Source organism: Anthonomus grandis, chromosome 4 (genome assembly GCF_022605725.1).
Source record: "Anthonomus grandis grandis chromosome 4, icAntGran1.3, whole genome shotgun sequence".
Lineage (NCBI taxonomy): Eukaryota > Metazoa > Arthropoda > Insecta > Coleoptera > Curculionidae > Anthonomus > Anthonomus grandis.
Window position 1 is genome coordinate 5757944 of NC_065549.1, and position 21521 is coordinate 5779464.

General features: G+C 29.9%; 1 protein-coding gene across 1 annotated transcript in view; it reads left to right on the top strand.

Annotated features, from left to right (window-relative positions):
• The window catches only part of LOC126735151 (homeobox protein homothorax-like), a 140692-nt gene that overhangs the window by 27022 nt on the left and 92149 nt on the right, over positions 1-21521 (top strand). The window contains exon 2 of the mRNA XM_050439089.1: positions 4973-5080. Coding sequence (XP_050295046.1) covers positions 4973-5080 — 108 coding nt within the window. The remainder of the gene's footprint in view (positions 1-4972; positions 5081-21521) is intronic.

Sequence of the window (21521 nt, forward strand, 5' to 3'; positions counted from 1 at the left end):
GTTGGAGCCTTAATTTGTCTTAAAAATAAAAAAAAACCGAAAGTGCTTGAACAAAGTAAATTATTTTCTTTAAGAAATTAAAAACCTTTTCCAGGCCCTTGATTAGAACTAAGTAAATTCTAGGTTTTTAAAAGATTGTCTTTCTGAAAAAATAAATTTATTTCTTCCAGGCAGTTAAAGGATTAATATTCTTTATAAAAAAGGGAAATTTTTAAAATGAATTGACTTGACTGGAATTCAATAGGATTTAAAGTGTCTGGACGCCGTCATTAATTTGCAAAAAATAATATTATTTCGACCAGGTAGTTGGAGCCTTAATTTGCCTTAAAAATAAAACGAAACCAAAAGTGCTTGAACAAAGTAAATTATTTTCTTTAAAAAATTAAAAACCTTTTCCAGGCCCTTTCTTAGAACTAAGTAAATTCCAGGCTTTTAAAAGATTGTCTATCTGAAAAAATAAATTAATTTCTTCCAGGCAGTTAAAGCATAAATTTTCTTTATAAAAAAGGAAATTCTTGAAATGACTTTAACTGGATTTCAATAAGATTTAAAGTGTCTGGACGCACTTATTAATTTGCAAAAAATAATATTATTTCGTCCAGGCAGTTGGAGCCTTAATTTGCCTTAAAAATAAAACAAAACTAAATGTGCATGGTTAAAGTAAATAATTTTCTTTAAGAAATTAAACACTTCTTCTAGGCAATTTAAGTTTTATTAGAATAAAGTGAAACCTAGGTTTTTAAAATACTGTATACCTGAGAAAAAATTTCTTCCAGGCAGTTAAAGCTCTATTTTTTATACAAGGAACCTTTAACCACCTGGATAAAATAAAAAATTATTTGAAACTTTATTTATTTCCCATATACCTTTAAGATTCCTATTGTTACAATTCTACTCTACCGAACCACTAAAATCGTGAGGATTTATTCGTGGAAGTTCTGCAAATATTTATTTCGAATATAAAATATATTATTTTTTTACTAAATCAATAATAACATAAAATACAAACATTTTAAAAACATTAACTATAATTAAACATCCATTTATAAAAACGTTTTTTTTTTCTAAAAATATTCTTTCAGAGCTTCGCAATACACACAATTATTAAACCTGCAAATTGATTTAATTGAAACAAGATTGGTTATTTAATGATAGTATCCATTTTCTTTAAAAGCTTTTATGTAGAGTGTATTTTGAATTGAAATGAAAGGAACCTTTTGTAGCACCCTAAAAATTTACGTAATCAATGCCCAATTTTTTTTATTGTTCTAGCAATTTTCGTTATTTTATTTGCGTCTTATGTGATGTTTTCTAGCTTATTTCCTTTTCTATTTCTTAATTATAAAATTGCTTAAATTGTAAGCACTTTGCAACAAGATATTTGGTGAATTTTAAATAAACTATTTTCTTTATAGAATAAATGACTAGGATAACTGTTTCTTTTGTTAAACATTATTTTAAAATACAACTTTTGCATTATTTCCACACCGTCCCAACCTAGCATTACTAAATATAAAAATATATCAGAAAATAATATATTATTTTTATTTGTTCGTTGCTTCAGATTCGTTTTATTTATTTGAACCTAAATATTATCGATCTTAGTTTTTTCTCACTTCAATAAATTATCTATATATACCCCGAGATATTTTATACGTTGGGTTTCTTGTATATTAATTAGGTGGTGCTGTAGGGCAAAATTTAAAAAATAATTTTAGTTTATTCCAGGCAGTTCACATCAGGGTTTCCAGGTCAATATTTTTCAGTACATCTCATTTTCTAGAAAGACAAGACGTACCATATTTTTTTTGTACATTTTTCCCTGTGCAGGTAAATCTTCATCAAATTAAATTTTTAAATTAGTGAATTTATTTTACAAGTACATAAATTAACTAACATTTTTTAAACATTCTTTGCATAATAACTAATTGCATCGCATCATAATAGAATATAAAATCATAAGTTTCATTTAATGATTTGACTGTTTTCTATATGAAGTAGAACTAAATTATATATTTGTACCAAGTTGCCATTTTGTATTTTCTATTAAAATATTATCATGGTCAACTTTGTTTAAACTATAAAAAACGGATATTGTACGAAATTTCCTTTAGTTTATAAGTGCATGACCACTGTGTTTCTGGGATACAAAATATAGTATAATCGTATCAACCTGGCAACTCTGGTTAAAATATTCAGCATCCCTGGTTTAAGGGATTCAACGACTCCTAGCTTTTGCAAATAATTAGAAGGACTTAGCCTATGCAATGCAATGCAATAGACACATTCAGTATTAAGTCACTTCTCAGTATTACATTATCATTACCTAAAGAAACAAAATATATATTTTTTTCAAAATGACTGTACTATATTCCGCCATTTCTCTACTGCAGTATTGTAACAGGACAAAGGGGGCCAAAGGGGAGCAACAAAAAGAGGTCCCTTGCTACACTTTCATTACGAGACGAGATTACCGGCTAGTCCCAGTCAACGGGTGGTCACTAAACGAGATATTACAACTTTAATAATAACTTCTTTTAGGTTGCCTCTCTTTTACTCGCCGAACAATAAAGCGGTAGCTAGTACAACGAAATGCTTGCTGGTTAAATAAATAACAATTCGGTTCTGGTTGTTGTAGTTTTTTCTCGTGCTTTTGTTATACGATTTGTTAATCAGTTTGGTGGGTATTTGGATCCACGGGGGGTGACTGGACGGATTTCAGAAGATGATTTGTTTAGAATTTGCCTTGTAGCAGTAATATCAGGGAGCTGGTTAACTTGGCACAATTAATTAATACTACCTAAGAAAAATATTAAAATGCTCAATTTTGATGTTCGATTCTGCAGAACATGTGACTATCCAAAATGTTGTATCTTCCAAGCAACACACGATAGTTAAATAAACGTTTATTTTTGGTTTACACCAGGTGTAGATTTTTGGTTAAAATATGAATATCGGATAAAATATCCGCGTAATATACGTTGAGGAATTTATTATTAAGTTTAGATACTTAGGTTTAACATGCAGAAGGTTTATAACATACTATACAATTATTATTTCATAAAAGTTTTGTCACAAAAAATTTTGGTATATTGTATATTAATTAAAAGTATAATATATTGTATACTATTTAAAGACGTTTACAGAATGATTTTAATGGATCGAGCTTTTAAACAGATATACTTACCATCAACAAAACGTTGATTATTTTTTAACAAATGTTGATATGGAATTTATAATGAAGGTATCTATTTAAGGTTGAATTGTGGTATATTATACCGGGTGTTTAGGAACTTTACCGACAAACTTTACAAGGTGATTCTCCAATAAAAAGTAACAAAAAATTTATATATGAATGTTTGTTCTAAACGTCTTACTTTCAGATCTACAGGGTGTTAAAATTTAAAAAAAAAGTTTTTTTTTAATAACTTTACTACCAATATGGATATTTTTTTCAAATTCGCAATTGTATTTTATGCATCAGGGGTCATTTTTTGACGTAAAAAAATAATATTTATCAGTGGCGTTCATAAGGAGTTTATCGTAAATATTTTTTAATAATAAAAATATACCACTGCATTTTTCTAAAATAAATTTTATTGGTTAAATGCCTATTAGTAAATTTGTATTCTCCACTTTTTTTATTTGTATATCTTATGTGGTATAATTATTGTGTTTCATACATATTAATTTCCTACTTCTTTCTACATTTCCCTGTGTACGTTATTCCATTATTACACTGTAAGATATATACTTGTATGAAAAGTATATCATACGTTATGTATGTGGGATCATTTTATCAAATATTTGAAGTGTAGTAATCGAGTTTAAAAACTAGATATGTAAATAACGTGTCAATTTTTGTAAATTCCGAAATTTTTATAGTATATGATATACATACATTCTTCAGTTGGATAAATTTACCAAAAACAAAAATTTACTAAAAAATCATTAAATAAATATATATTTAACACTAGTAATTTATTATGAGTTGCTTGGGCTCTTATGGTCCTTGAGAAATTAGAAAAAATTGAGGAGAACTTAAGGTTTAAAAAAATCCTTAAAATTGGCCATTTTTTAACCTCTGAAAATGGTTCTATACAAGTCGAAACGTTGCTCACCTAAGGCGATTCTTTTTTTTGATCCAAACATAATGACCAAGGCATTATCAAATTATCAAGGGATTGTAGGCCTGGCGATTACGAGGGCAAAAATTAAAAAAAAAAAATATATTAATTCAGTTCCATTTTTGCTTGGAAAAAAACGCAACTACCTGGATAAAAATCACATTTTTCCAGGCAATTGAAGCCTTAATTTTCGTAAAAAAAAATGGAAAATCCAACTGCCTGGACGAAATAAAAAAATGTTTTTCCAGAAAAATAAAAACTTCTTCCAGGCAATGATAGGTTTAAGGATCCAAGGTAATCTCCTCTGTAAATTCCTGGACTAACAAATTAATATACATTTAAACAAATAGTATAAAAATGTAAGTCATATCCATTAAAATTATGCTCAGTAATACAATTTAATGTTTTTATGCACGATTTATAATACAAACAGTACAAGAATAAAAGGGCGAAGAAAATCTTTGAAAAATTTACAATTGTAAACTACCCTGCTGGCCTCATAATGACCCTTAAAACAATTTCAAGAGAATCGATATAAAAATGGTTAAATGGGGACAGATCGGGAGCCTCGGGAGACTATGGACTCAACTCTCCATTACTCTCATATACAAAAGAACTTCCATGCCATTTAATTGAACATGCAACCGATAAAACGAGATAAAGCGACGTCCGTCGGTCGCTCTCCGAACTTACTTTTTCAACGCAAAACTGGTTCGACGGTGGCCGTTTAATATTCCGATAAAATCGCCACAATCTACAAGACGTACAAATTGGTTTGTCATTTATCCCGCATTAAAATACTGCCCATTTACTTATAATATAATTATTATTCTTTTTTTTTGCAGGAAAATGGTGTCCGAGAAGAGAATGGTCATCGCCACCCGACGCACGGGCGGCATCGGATGCAGCTAGAAGAGGAGTTTTATATTCGTCGGTCTTCCTTGGTAGTCCCGGTAAGTACAACACAATAAAATTTTATTAAATGCATAACTTAATTGTATGTGACTCAAAAGCATTAAATTTTGACCAATTGAATTTTTCATTCTGCGATTTTTGACCATGATAATGGCTATAAATCAACTATCCAGTGCATAACTTAATTGGACCCGATTGACATCATGACTTATGGAAATGAATTCTTAGGCATAACTTTCTGACATCTTCCTATATTGCACCCCAAATTTAATAGTCCAATTTTAAACTAAAAAACTCTTGAAAAAGGGCATAACTTAAATGTACCTTAATACCCTCTTCATATATTTCCCACGAATTTTGACACCCATCAGAGCGACAACAATTTCGGCAACTTCTCCTTATAACTTTCCACACACGTATCGTAATACCATACTTTACATATTATGCCAATCGGGTTGTAATACTCATATTATATTACCGAGAGGTGTCAACAATATACAGGGCATAATTTAATACCGAGATAATCCGAGAGGCCCGAGTACCGTGTATGTGCAATTAATTGGGTACTAAATGAGATTATTAAATTAGGAAGTTGATGTTTTTTTTAAGGGGGGATTTTAATTGGGTTTAATGAGAGATATGTCGTAAAGTTGGATGTATTTAATTGGCTAAAGTGTAAGGCTCGTAAGTCTAAAAGTGAAGATGTTTTATTGACAAAAAGGGTTTTTTTTAAGTTTTTTGGTAAATCCCAAATAGATCTTCTCTATAAGATACTAAAATGCTGGATTCTGGTGCACTTTGGTGATATTTTAGCAGTTTCTGTCTGAAAGATACGCCTTTAATTTTTCTAAGGAATTTTGCACTTTTTTGTATATAATTATCTTAAAAGCAATCACGCCTTTTTGTAAATTATTAATCTTTTACTATAAAAAAAATTATAACGGTTTAGCATATGAGACCTATTTTAAGCATAACTTAAATGTATATGATTACCACATTTTTTTTTTAGTTTAAAGCCACCATTTTTTGGCATAACTTTATTGTATGTGTAAGCTACCTTTTTATTTCCTTGCTTGCTGATCTTTAACCATTTCAGGATTAATAAGATTTTCTCTCTTATTATAAGAGATTGAGTTAATTCAATTAAATGACACAAAAAATCAGCAACGAATTTTGGACTGCATCGAAATGGCTAAATATTGTAAATAAGCCCAAAAATTATCAGATGCCACTCCTTTTACAAGACGCTAATAAATAACCATCTGATAACTTCAGGCATAATGGGGCTAATTTTATCAAGCTGAAGTAATATATACATTATTTGCTGATGATACTACTCTATCCACTTATCCACTCTCTGTCAGTTTGCAACAAGTTTCTCCTTAATGTAGCAAAAATCAAACAAAAGAAGTGAATCTCCCAAATGAACCTGTGGTCACCTTTTTCGGTATAAATTGAGACCCTAAGTTGCAATGGAGAAATCACATAAGTAGTATTGCCTGAAAACATGGAAAAAACCAGTATGTTCTTCATAATCTCTCTCGAATTAAATTATTTTATAATTTCAGGCAACTGGGCCAAAAAGTTTTTAACATTTCAGGAACTCTAATTGAAATTGTACCTCTACAACTGCCTAAACTAATCATTCAATTTATTATTGAAGTTTAAGTTAAAGTATTTTATAATTCCAGGTAATTAAGCCATGGATTTTTTAATAGTTCAGGCACTCTAATTAAAATTGTACCTAATCAACTGCCTGGACTAATTAATTAAATTATTATTTAATTCCAGGTAACTGGACCACGGATTTTTTAACATTTCAGAAACTGTAATTAAATTTGTATTTCAAAGGTCTGGACTAATTATTTAATTTATTAGTAAAGTGTAAATTAAATTTTTTTATAATTCCAGGTAACTAAACCATGAATTTTTTAGTAGTTCAGGCACTCTAATTGAAATTGTACCTCACCAACTGCCTGGACTAATTAATTAAATTATTATTTAATTCCAGGCAATTGGACTACGGATTTTTTAACATTTCAGACACTGTAATTAAAATTGTATTTCAACGGTCTGGACTGATTATTTAATTTATTAGTGAAGTTTAACTTAAATTATTTTATAAATTCAGGCAATTAAGCCTTGGATTTTTTAATAGTTCAGGCACTCTAATTAAAATTCTACCTCATCCAATGCCTGGACTAATTAATTAAATTAATATTTAATTCCAAGCAATTGGACCACGGATGTCTTAACATTTTAGGTACTTTTAATTTAAATTGTTCTTCAACTGCCTGGACTAATTAATTAAATTATTTTATAAATCCAGGCAATTGGACTACGGATTTTTTAACATTTCAGGCACTTTAAATAAAATTATACCTTAACAGCATGAACTAATTAGTATATAAAAAGCCTTTCAAATTGCAATTTTCAAAAAGGGGAACCTTCAGGCAGTTGAAACATTTAACTTCCTGGAAAATGACCCCAGTCTCCTGGAATTTTTCGAATTATGAGCATTTTGTGAAATTTAAAAATAAATATTTTCTCCAAACAAAAATTATTTTTTTCTCAAAATTTTAAAAATATTTTGAAAAACCCTGAAATAGGTGTGTGGTCAAATTATTCAAGGAGCGTGTGTACAAATTTTCAAAATTGTATTTCATCAAGTTTTTGAGTTATGAGCATTTTGTGAATTTAAAAAAAATTAAATATTGAAACTTATAATATACTTTATTTAGCACAAGCTACAATATAGTAATTAATTAAATAATAAAAACTTAAAAAAAAAACGATGCTTACAGTAAATAAAAAAAAATTAAAAAAAAACAAAGAACACAATACGCACACTTTATTATAAATTAAAAATAAACTAAATTGTAAATCTGCGAATATAAAAGAAAAAACTTATTAAAATAAAGAATGAGTTAAAAAAAATAAAACTTAATAAGTAAAATACATGTAAAACTTCTTTATAAATCTAAAATAAAAATTATTTAAAGAATATGTATACACATGTTTAATAATAAATCTTGTCATGTGTTATTTAAAAAAATAAATACGTTTTCCCCAAAAATATTTTGAAAAACCCTAAAAAAGGTGTCTGAAAAAATTGTATTTGGTCAAGTTTTTGACTTATGGGCATTTTGTGAATTTTTGAGAAAAAATCATTTGTCCAAAAATCATTTTTTTGACAAGATTTTGAAAGTATTTTGAAAAATGGTGAAATAGGTATGCAGTTAAATTACTCAAAGAATATGTGTACTTTTCAAAAATGTGTCTTGCCAAGTTTTTGAGTTATGAGCATTTTGTAAAATTTTCTTAAAAAAAAATAATTTTTCTCAAAAATTATTTTTTTCTCAAAATTTTGAACATATTTTGAAAAACCCTGAAATACCTGTCTAGTCAAATTATTCAACAAATATGTGTTCAAAATTTCAAAACTCTCTTTTGTCAACTTTGTGATTTATGGATATTTTAAAAATAACTAGTCCTAAAAACAGATTTGCAAATATTTTAAAAATGCAAAAATCCAATATAAGGCCCATATAAGAAAAAAAAGTTAATGATGCTTGGCAAAAGACGAAACGTCGTATTATAAATCTAAAAACATCATCACGTAGCATGGAAAAAGCGACAATGCAAAAGTGCAAATTATTTTAAAATGGCATAAGAAATAAGCTCAGAAAAAAATTAAAACAATTTTTCAAAATGTCGGATTTTTTCGAACATCTTTGGAACCATTCGGCGTTTTTAAATTTCTTAAACGGCATAATGTTAAGCTCAAAAATTATCAACTTTGCTCCAATTTGACCAACGATTCCGAGATTCCCATGTTGAGGGTCGAATATGAATCACTCAGTATATCATTGCAGAATCATTTGCAAAACGGACTACTTCCCCAAGCGAATTTAGCACAGATTATTTATATAAATGATAAATCATAGCAGTCCTAGGACTGGCATTTATATAATTGTTATATAAGTGCTTTATACCAAATAACTTATTGCATCTATAAAACTTTGTTATAAAATATGGTTTTTTATAAGACAGAATTATTTTAATTGAACTCATTAAGTTAATATTAATATTTCATTGTTCAATACGCCCATAATATTAAAAAAAAAATTGTGTGGTAGTAGACTTTGTGTGCTGCTTAAGGTGAATTCCACATTTCCTTCTCCAAACTCAGGCATAACATAATGGCATCCGATTCCCAACTAATTAAATTCATTCTTGCGAATTTCCATTTCCACACCATTCCGATCACACGCGCGTCATACAACCGTCCGCAGTAAAACTCGCAAACGTTTTGATCGTCGTCTCCTCTCGCTCGCGCCCTACCGAGGAACGAAAAAAAACAAAAAAGAGAAAAAAGAGGAGCGCCAACTGGCGGCGCGCCTCCTCTACACCGCCCCCACCCCTCTCACCACGGTCGACGCCGCCGGTGCCGCCGCCGCCATACCGTCGTGACGCGCCGCCGACCGTACGCAGCGCACGCGCAAAACGACGCGGATGGCTGCGAGGCGGGAATGCGGTCGTCGCCATGACGACGTACGTGTTGGTTGTTCCCCCCCGTGTGCTAGACGGAGACACCCTCGCTTGCTCCGTCCCCCCCTCTCGTGTGCTATCCTCGTCTCGCTCGCGATTAAGTTGCAAAATGGGGGGAGAGAAAGAGAGAGAGAGAAGAGCGCGCGCGCATCGTTCCGCCGCCGAGCAACGTCAGACGGTCTCGGACGAAGTTCGTGGAATGTATTATATCACACGATCGGGAAATGGATGAGGAAAGGTGGCCCCCCGCCCGCCCCTCTCTTTACCCTGGTTTGATTAGACGAGGGGGGAAAAGGGGGCAGAAGGGTCGTGAATGAACCCAGTTGGGTATTTTTTTGTAAAATAAATTGGTATTATGGGTTTAGGTTACCATAAGGGTGGACGCGTTTAAATTTAAAAGTGATTTGTTAAAATGTACATACAAAAAAAACAACGCAATTTTTAGGGGTCATAAAATCGGTATTTTCCAAAGAAGCTGAAGCTGGATAAGGACTAAAAACAATTAAAATTTCCATTCAGGATTTTGATGGTATTTTGTTTGAATTAAGTGCAATATGATAATGAACCTACATGTCCCAAGCAGCACACAAAGTCTACTACTATCAAACAAATTATTTAATATTACCTACTACTAATGCTCTATTGAATGCTAAAATATTACTTAAATGCTTTAAATAAAAAAGTCTGTTTATTAAAAAAAGCCTAGTAATTATGAACGACAGTTCTAGGATCACTATTATTTATATCAATAATTTATATGGTCTGTTTTGCAAATAATTCTTCAATAATATATGGAGAAAAAACTTGGCTAGAACTACAAAAAATGTTTGAAACTGACCTCCCTAAAATGTTTATTGGTTTAGTAAATACCTAAAAAACAAATTTTAGGCTGGTCCGTAGCTATTCAGGCCCTTCTCCACTGTATCAGTAAATAAATGTTAAACTAGATTCTGATTCGGAAATTTAAAAAATTTTAAAAATATTTTGATATTTCATATACTTCTCGCTTATACAACCTCGCCTTTCTTTTGGCATTTTAGTGTGAGGAGCAGTATTAGACATCGATCTTTAACTCGTAGAAAACTAAAAAATTAAAAATAATATGTGACAATCCTAGGATGCATCATAAAAATCTCACTTATATAGAAAATAAAGTCTAGGATATTAGACACTTGTTTGGATTCGACAATATAAAAAACGTGATACAGTTACGCCTACTATTCAGGTTTAAACGCTAGACAAAAAGCCATAACTGACTTCCCTAATAAAACTAGAAAACCTACATATGTCTCAACATTATTTTCTTTATATCAGTCATTATCTGCATAAGATACTTCCACCCAGTCAATAGGAATGGTGAGAAAATGGATATCCAAGCAAGAATGTAATAAGTTGGCGATCCGATGCAATTAAGTTATGCCTAAGAAGTTAGCCTCTTAAGTCTAATATATAAAATTATAATTTTGTTGATAAAGATCTCGGAAATAATAACTTTAGAGAAGAAAATAAGAAAGTGGCACTCGCATACAATAAAATTATGCCAAAAAATATATTTAATGTGAGCTTAAGCTTCAAAAACTAAATTTTTATATAGAACCGAAAAATTCAAATTAAATGAAGATTTGTTTTAGATAGGTTTAATGTATTCGGAAAGACAAAAAATTACACAAATAGTATGCTTTTAAAGATTTAATATTAATGGAATAAAATTATTTACATATTATTAAAAAAAAAATACATAATATATAAAAAATCTGTGAAAGCATGATTATTATTGATACAAACATTAAGCATATTTACAAAATGCGAATGAAATTATGATCATTTTTTTTAAATAAATTTTTAAATGATTATCTACATTTTGCCAGATTAGGTATATAACTAACATTTTCATTTATACTTTTAAATTTATTCATAATATTCTTTACTTATCGATTTCACATAAAAGCATTTTAGTTTAAAATTTAGAAAAATAGAAATAAAACTATTAACAAAGTACTTATTATATGTGTAATGAGAAGTAATTGATAGAATTTTTGGATTTCAAAAGTTTACAAATTTTGATCCAATGCCTGAATACATATAGGGAATAGTTAAAAAATCTATTATTAAAAAATAATATAACACACACAGTTTATCTTTTTTTCCTTTTTTATATATAATGGAATTTAAATTAAAAATGACTGTATATTTCAAATATTCTCGTGTTTCTCTTATAGTATTTCAATTGCTCTTATTTTTAATCATTTATGTATATTACCCAAGTCTTGCGTGTCAATCTTTAAATAAACAAAACTGGATATATTTATATAAATCATATCACCAACCATCATTTTTTTTATAATTTAATTCACAATTCAGAATTCCTATCTCTTCAACACTTAACTGATAATCAGCAAATGCAGTTTTATTTTCCGTTAAAATATTGTGATTTTTACAATAATTTTTATGCTGGTAAATGCTTTTTTCAACATATTGGATGTATTGGCTTCACAAAAAGTTGAGCCTCCTTTTCAAGATTAATAATTAACCAAATATTCATAAGTGTTTACCTCAACTGCCTGGAATAGAACAGGAATAATCTATGTGTAACAAAAGAGAAATTCTTCACAGTTAAACTGTGTGGAATTAAGGGAAAAAATCTATAATTCAACTAACTAGAATAACAAATTAATTATGAACTTATGATTCAATTGCCTGGAATAGAAAAGGAATAAGTGCCTTGAATTAATAAAAAATAATGGATAATTTAACTGCTAGAAATAATAGGGAAAAATTATGGATCGACTGCCTGCAATAAACAAATAACCGTGAATCTTGTCTTAAATAAAAGATGATTTTCTTCATTAAATTTGATTTGTAAAGTAAAGTTTTATTTTTATTTCCAATAAACATGACAGTTCACTTGGAAGCATTAAGATTTAAACAGGGATTGGAAGATATACATTCCAAGTTCCCATTAATTATGGTTTAAGCTATTTCACAATTATCACGATTAAAAGATAGATACAACTGGGTACAAGTTATAAGAACAATATTTTAGTTGTAAATAAAATCTCGGTGTTTATTGTAAAAAAAATCAAATATGCTACCTTGGTTTGGAAAAATATTTTTTTATTTTAACTTGTTGTAATCGGTCGATTGAAATAAAGGCAAATAGATTTCTGTTAAAAACGTAAAAGAAATAAGAGAGTGTTACTCTGCACAACAAAAATCGCTGTAAAATTCGGAAAAAAATCCCAAAATGAGAATCAGTAATAACCTTCACAGATTGACATTAAATGACTTACTGGTTGGGTATTAAAGTTTAATGCTTCAATATTAAAATCCCCTAAGCAAGTAATGTTAAGTGACACTACTATGTATATCCCCATTCCACCAACTCTTAATAATAGCAATAAGGTGAAAATTTTTGGTGGGAAGCGATGGCAGTGTTAAGCGACGTTATTTGAATATGGTTGCTTAGAACAATCAGGTGATAACCAAAAATTAATTAAAAAAAAAAGGCATTTTTCATTTGTCTATCTGTAAAATTACTTTGACCGCCTATTTTCCAAGCATATGAGATTCAATTTTCTTCCTATCCCAGGCACTTCTACTTGTAAAAGATCTTAAAAAATATAATTTAATTTATTGTAGTAAATACTTGATTTATATGCATACAGAATTACTAGAAATTATCACATACTTGTTGATTTTTGTATTACACCAATTAAGTGTGAGGCGTATTTTTGTATTTTTTACTAATAAAGGTATAATTATAACGCACCTGATTACTATTTCCTTATTTTTTTTGAATAAATATATTTTATTCAAAATAATGTAAATAACAAAAAAATTAATAAAATTGTACCTAAAAAATTTTAAAAATATCTTCGTGATGCGTAGCCTCTGGCTACGTATAAGATGTTTTAGGTAATTTTTTTAAGTACTTAGATACTTAAATAGGGTTGTCAAAATGTACTAAAATGAATGTTTTCGTCGTCAAAAGTTACGTACTGTATGAGTTTTTTAACTTTTAATTTGTACAATTTTTTTTTCTGTAATTAAAACGTTTTTTAGTGATAGGTATTTAAACAAGGTTGTTAAAATGTGAGAAACCTTAAGAACTATAGTTCGATTTAATGTAATAAATACTCGATTTATATGCATACAGAATTACTAGAGATTATCACATACTTATTGATTTTTGTATTACACCAATTAAGTGTGAGGCGTATTTTTGTATTTTTTACTAATAAAGGTATAATTATAACGCACCCGATTACTATTTCCTTATTTTTTACATTTTTGCGCTTTTATATAAATGTTTTTTCATTTAAAAATTATGTATCACACGATTTTTTTTAACTTTTAAATTGTACACATTTTTTTCTTTAATTAGATAAGCAGGGTTGTTAAAATGTACTAAAATGAGTGTTTCCATGATCAAAAGTCATTTATCACATAAGCTTGTTAACTTTTAAATTGTAGAAATTTTTTTCTTTAATTATAAAGTTTATTAGTGATGCGTAGCCTCTGGCCATGCATAATGAGTTTTAAGTAAATTTTTTAAGTAGATTTTTTTAAATTTTGCTCTTTTTTGATCAAAATTACTATTTTTAACACTTTTTTCACAATTTGTTCTCTCTCTCGCATACCCAACCTACTGTTTCCATCTCAACGATTTTTTAGCGTCATATTTGCTTATTGCCCTTGAAATGGTCACAAAATTGGGACTAAGTTACTTTGGTAAATTCCGATATTTAATGCGAAAATGTAATTTAAATTTAATTTGAAGGGTACATGACTTTTTTGTGTCTGAAAGGCATTGCTAGCTACATTTCTTACCACTGACCTGAGTTAAACTTTCAATATTGTATTTTACATCTTATGAAAATTACTTCTTAGGCATTCTGATCTTCAAGCAACAGAAATTTGCAGTCTTGTGCATAACTTTAATACACTCGATTACAATTTTTTCTTATTTTCTCTATACCTGCTCTCTTACAATCAAAATCGCTACTCTAAACATTTTTTTTTGTACAATCGCCTCGGCCATTTTCTTCTCGCGCGCCATTTAAGGCGTGTGTGAGAGAGAGAGAGAGAGTGAGCTGTAAATAAACTGGTAAATTGGGAATTAAAGATTTTTTTAATAGGCCGGCATTTACCATTTATCCCGCTATATATGGTAGGGCGAACCTTTCCGATCCGTGGCATAGATAAATTAGTATGGTCGGATTTTACTGAAAACGGTGATTAACTTTGAGCACCGTAAGTCTAAAGCACCACATGACTAAACGTGGAATAAAGAATTATTGAGGAATTTACCGGGAATTTGCCCTCTAAATTCCCATTAGACCTACCGTGGACTTATACACAAGATATGTTCATATTTTTTATACCCCAACATACCGGAAGAAGTTGTGGTTAGAAACTGAGTGGTTAGTCAATGATTCACATTCCTTAGGGCTAGTTGTGTTCCTGCATGTATAAAAAACTGCACATAAAGGTGGAAAAAAACCACCTGCTTAACATAAAAAAGAAAAATGATTAAACCAACAAAGGTGGTACTTCCTAAATAAAATTTAATTCGAGATACTTTAAGTCCGGTATGCAAATTGCCTTTGGGGATATCTGATGTTTTATAGTCCGTCCTTAACAAACGGTCTTATAAAACAAGAAAGAGAAGGAAAAAAAATCGGTTTGCAATGTGCGGTGTATATGTATACGCATATATTTTTCCAGATGCTAAAGCCGGATAATATTTTCTTTAAATATTAAAACGACATTTTATGTTAATTCGAGCGCGAGTATGAGCGAGTCATAATGGCTTGTCACTTTGCCATTTGCGAAAGCGTATATAAGACCACGTTAATATATTGGTCATTTTTCTCAGTTGCTTAGGGCAAAGTATAGATTGGATTTTAGTTTTTTTTTCTTGTTGACGTTATATCCTTCGGGTGTTCGTTAATGACGGTTGTAATTGGACTAAAACCATTTATGGATATATTAAATGGACATTTGTAATATTTGAAATCGTGGAAATAGCGGATAAACCAGTTGCAGGCTGTAAAAGTAATCAAGGTTTTTTTTTCAATTTAATTGAAAAAAATTATAATGATTTTGTGAAGTGTGTATATCACAAGTATCCTTGCATATACAAAGTCTTTATTTTTATTGACATATAAGATGAAGTGAAGAATTAAATATAGTACATTTTTCACTAGATATTGGTCAATCTTATTAGTACAATTCACTCATAATAGCCCTGTATCGGAATCCACTTCAAAAAATGTACTTAAAGCGCCTTATGCATGGCGACAGGCTTTTACCTTTGTGTACAATTTAAATGCATCATCAGGAAACATTTATAAATGTTTTTCGTTTTTTAAGTACAATTAATAGTTGAAAAAGTCCTGTGGAACATAATTTTTGAATAGGATTAATTTTATTTTAGTACAATTTAACAACCCTGTTTACGTAACGTACGTACTAGGCCAGAGGCTACGCATCACTAAAAAACGTTCTAAATTTTCTTAATTTTTTAAGTACAATTCAAAGGTTAAAAAAGGTCTGTGGTATATAGTCTTTGGATGGGAAAACATTGATTTTGGTACAATTTAACAACCCTGTTTAAGTATCTGCTTGAAAGAATGTACTTTACTTATAGTACTACAGAGGCTTGCAATAAAAAAAAATTCTATATTAATTGTTTATTTATTTCTAAGAAACTTTCTATATTTTATTCATATTTTAAGTACAATTTTAAAATTGGGAAACTGCTGTGGTACAAAATTTCTCGATAGGAAAACATTAATTATGGTACAATTTAACAACCCTGTATAGCCTCTGGCTACGCATCACTAAAAAACGCTAAATTTTCTTCATTTTTTTAAGTACAATTCAAAAGTTAAAAAAGGTCTGTGGTACAAAATCTATGGATAGGAAAACCTTAATTTTGGTACAATTTAACAACCCTATTTAAGTATCTGCTTGAAAAAATGTACTTAAAACACCTTATGCGTATATTTTATTAATTCATTAATTAATATGCTTTCTATATTTTATTAATTTTTTAAGAACAATTTTAAAATTGAGAAACTGCTGTGGTATATAATCTTTGGCTAGAAAACATTAATTTTGGTACAATTTAACAACCCTGCTTACGCATCTAGTTAAAAAAAATTTACTTAAAACACCTTATGCGTGGCCAAAAGCTACGCCTCACTAAAAAACGTTCTTTTTTAAGTACAATTCAAGAGTTAAAAAATTTGGATAGAAAAACATTCTTTCTGGTACAATTTAACAACCCTGTTTAGGTATCTACATAAAAAAAGTAATTAATATACCATTTGCTTAACCAGAGGCTACGCAGCACTAAGAATTTTTTTAAATTTTCTTCACTTTTGTAGTACAATTGTTAAATTAATAAACTGCTGTGGTACAAAATCTCTGGATAGGAAAACATTTATTTTGATACAATTTAACAACCCTGTTTAAATATGTACTTAAAAAATGTACTTAAAATATATTACGCGTGAACAGAGGCCATGCAGCACTAAGAAACTTTCTAAATTTTCTTCATTTTTTAAGTACATTTCAAAAGTTGAAAAAAGTCTGTGGTGTATAATCTTTGGATAGAACACATCCATTTTGGTACAATTTAACAACCCTGTTTAAGCATCTGCTTAAAACATCTTATGCATGGCTAGAGGCTACGCAGCACTAAGACACTTTCTAAGTTTTTTAAATTTTTTATGTACAATTTAAAAGTTAAAAAACTCCTGTGGTACATAAACTTTGGATAGGAAAACAGTCATTTTTATACAACTTAACAACCATGTCTAAGTATTTACTTTTAAATATGTACTTAAAAAACCTAATGCGTGGACAGAAGCTACGCAGCACTAAGAAATTTTTTAAATTTTCTTCACTTTTGTAGTACAATTGTTAAATTAATAAACTGCTGTGATACAAAATCTCTGGATAGGAAAACATTTATTTTGATACAATTTAACAACCCTGTTTAAATATCTACTTAAAAAATGTACTTAAAATATATTACGTGTGAACAGAGGCTATGCAGCACTAAGACAATTTCAATTTTTTTTTTAATTTTTTAAGTACAATTTAAAAGTTAGAAAACTCCTGTGGTACATAATCTTTGGATAGGAAAACAGTTATTCTTGTACAATTTAACAACCATGTCTAAGTATTTACTTTAAAAAATGTACTTAAAAAACCTTAGGCGTGGCCAGAGGTTACGCAGCACCAAGACACTTTCTTTTAGTACAATTTTAGTACAATTAAAATAGTCTCATGATGCATATTCTTTGGACATGAAAACATCAATCTTAGTACATCTTAACAACTCAATTTTAGAATCTCTTTCAAAAATATACTTATCAGCACGAAAATATTAATTTTAGTACAACTTAGCAACCCTCTAATTATTTTTTAAACTGGACCAACCATATATTATATATTAATTATACTATTAGGTTATACTTTTTAGTTATCTACAAATTAAAAGAGCTATTTCTTAATCAATATATTTCAGTTATCTAAAAGTACTCAGAATGCCATTTTCAGATCCTCAGATCCCAGAGATGTTCTATGATCTGTTTAATGCTTTTGATTGGATCATGAGAATTTATGAAAAAACAGGAATAAAGGGAACCTTTGAGCGATCTTTAAGAACATTAGAGAGTGACACATTGACACGAAATTCCTCATTTTATATATGATATACAAAAAGTGATACTTCGGTGTGATAATGCGGACTGCGTGATAATTTTTTTTATCGAGGAGTGAAATTGCCACCAGATTTGGATCAACGATCAACTATTAGTGTACGTCGAATCTCTATACAAGTCGGAGTACCGCGAATGACTGACGAATTTTAAAAAGTAAAGGCTTACATCCGTATACATCGTAAAGGTACAAGGTTTGCAAAATTACTATATCCTCGTCTAGTTTATTCTAACTGGTCTTCCGTCTTAATTTTCACTTCTGCAGAACAGTCCTGTAGACAGATGAAGCGATATTTACTAGGTGTGGTATTACAAATCTGAGAAACCTGCATAGGTGGGAATCAGAAAATCCAAAAGCTGTACGTCCTTGTAATTTTCAACATTAATTTTCTGTTAACGTTTGGGCTGCTTTAATCAATGACTTGTTGATTGGTCCTGTTCTGTTTTCTACAAGATTGAATGCAGACAGTTACCTTCAGTTTCTTATGGAAGAACTGCAAGGGCTTTTGGAGGATCTCCCATTAAATATTCGTATACAGATGTGGTTCCAAATGGATGGGGCTCCACCGCACTTCGGAATTGCTATCCGAAACTGTGTTACGGTCAACTATCCAAGATGGATTGGTCGAGGTGGTCCTGTTGTTTGGCCACCTAGATCACCCGATCACAATCCCCTTGATTTTTATTTATGAGGGTACGTGAAAGATTTCGTCTATGCGCAAGTTTCAAATAAAAGGAAAGAGTTATTGGACCGTATTCAGCAAGCTGCTGAATAAATAAGACAAAACAGGGGTCAAATACGGATAACTACGTCATTTGTTGGCTTACGGGCACAAGCCTGCATTCAACCAGGAGGTGGACAATTTAAAAATATTATCAAATAACTTTTTTTTTAATAAAATCATTTTTTATTTAATTTACAAATAAATTTTTAGTATTATCTTCTAATAACATTCATAGGCGTGTAACTTTGAAAGAAATAAAAAGGGACTTTCAAGTTTTGCCTTTTTTTTACTTAAAATAAAGCCCCCAAAATTTGAACATAACGATACGGGACATCCTGTATATCAACACCAATAATAATATTAATTTAACTTATTGATGTTAGATTTTGGATTAAAAATAAAAAGTAGAAATAGATATATGTTATTCTAAGCGCAAAAATAACATCTTTAGGGCCAAATTACCGACCAGCTTGTAAAGTTCGTGTGTGTTATCAGGCAGATGAATTCTATCTTATCGGTAAACCTACCAATAGCTGTAGGAGAAATTATGAATCAAATTTTAATCTGTTGGAGAAGGTTTACAGTTTGGTAATAACATAATTGTTGTGGCCGGTATAACAATCTTAAGAAAAAAAGAAAGATTAGGGTTATGAATATCCGGTCCTGAGAAAAATTAATAAAATAAACAAAAATAATGAAAGTGTTTGGTTTTTAATATGTGATAATAGTTCTAGGTACTTGTACACAGTCCGTGTGTGTCGAAAAGCCTTGAATAAATTAATGCCTTTTTAAAATTTTTTTAACACTTCATGATGGCCTTAGAAAAACTGACCTTTGCATGGAATTTCAACCATAGAAGCTTTAATGTTTTGCAAAAATTTTACTTTAAAAATATACAAATTTATTACTCTGTCCTTATTCAACATATAAAAAAATATATATAAATTAAAATAATTACATGGTAAACTGATCCTCTTAAATTTAAAAAAAATTAGTTGGTATTAACAAAGGCAGTTTTATGGTTAAAATAGTACATCAGAAAGAGATGGGGCAAGGTAGTTTATCAATAATTGCATTACATCACTATTTTCTTAGCAGGTTACAAAATTCGAATATTAAATTTGATTAAGCTTTATCTAGAAATGTATGTAAATAAATTTAAGACTCCAAAGATGGAAAATGATACATTCTAGTCCTAGAGACAAAAAGAAGACTAGAAAACTTAGTTTTGTATCCAAAACCGATATTAGAGACCTCGTAAATAGCCTTTAATTAACAAATTTAATTTCAATGCGGTTATAAGTATTTTAATTTAAACGCGATTAATTATACTATAATTTCAAACAAAAACCATTAAGCCTCCCAATTAAAATAAATACGGCGTAAATTACCACGTTAAATAGTAACAGAAAAAAAATATATAACTAATTATAGATAAACGAAAAGTAAATATTTAATAAACATACATCTCTGTTTATTTAATTAAGCAAATATTCGTGGCTCTGTAACAAAATATTTAACGTGCATAATAATACAACTCTCCGAGTATCAAGTTTTCCAATTAAATTCTTAAATTAATGTGCGCCGGTGGTTTTATATAATAAGCCGGGCCTGTTGTGGGATAATTTTAACTTATATCTTATATACTATATAATATCCCTTATTGTTGGGTTCGTCCGATTTGACCGACGAAATAGAAATGATTTTCGTATATTTATACCTGCGGCATTTTATCCCATCGGGGGCTCATTAATTTTCTTTTTCTATTTTATGAATGTGGCACGATAATTATAGGTGCGCCGTTAATAACAACCCTCGACGTGTTTAATTATAAACTCTAAATCCGTATGTATAAGGAATGCGTGTAGCTATTTTCGTCTATACGACTCGAGCTTATTATTTTGGAAATAAGTTCGTTATCACACATGTCCCGAAGGCGAGGAAACTTAAAAAAAGAAAAACGGGATAATAATAATAACAAAAAAAAAGACAGACACACACACGGTTATAGAATAAACATGTGCTGCGAGCCTTGGAACCCATCCAAGCGGACGAATTAAAATAATGTCCGTCGTGCGAAAACATAAAATGGATCATTAAAGAACGTCTCTCGTGTGAGTGCCACAGAGGTTTACTGATTTAATAAAATTTATGAGGTTCTGGTATTAAGTTGCCATCAAAATAACTTACTCGGATCGCCCTCTTCCTCTCCCCAGCTCCTCGATCCACTTTTATTGTGGCTACGGTTTTTCGACATCGGGGACAGGTGCTCAAATTTACAATCCGATGGCGCCTGTACTTTAAATTTAAGTAAAAAACCACTGATTTACTACTGGTTTATACGTGCTAGGGAAGTGCTTTTAGGTATTTCTTTGGAATTTACTTTAAAACACAATCAAGGAAATCTTCACGGTCTTAGAACATTGAAGGGAACATTTAAATTGCCTTTTAACATTCTAAACTCATAG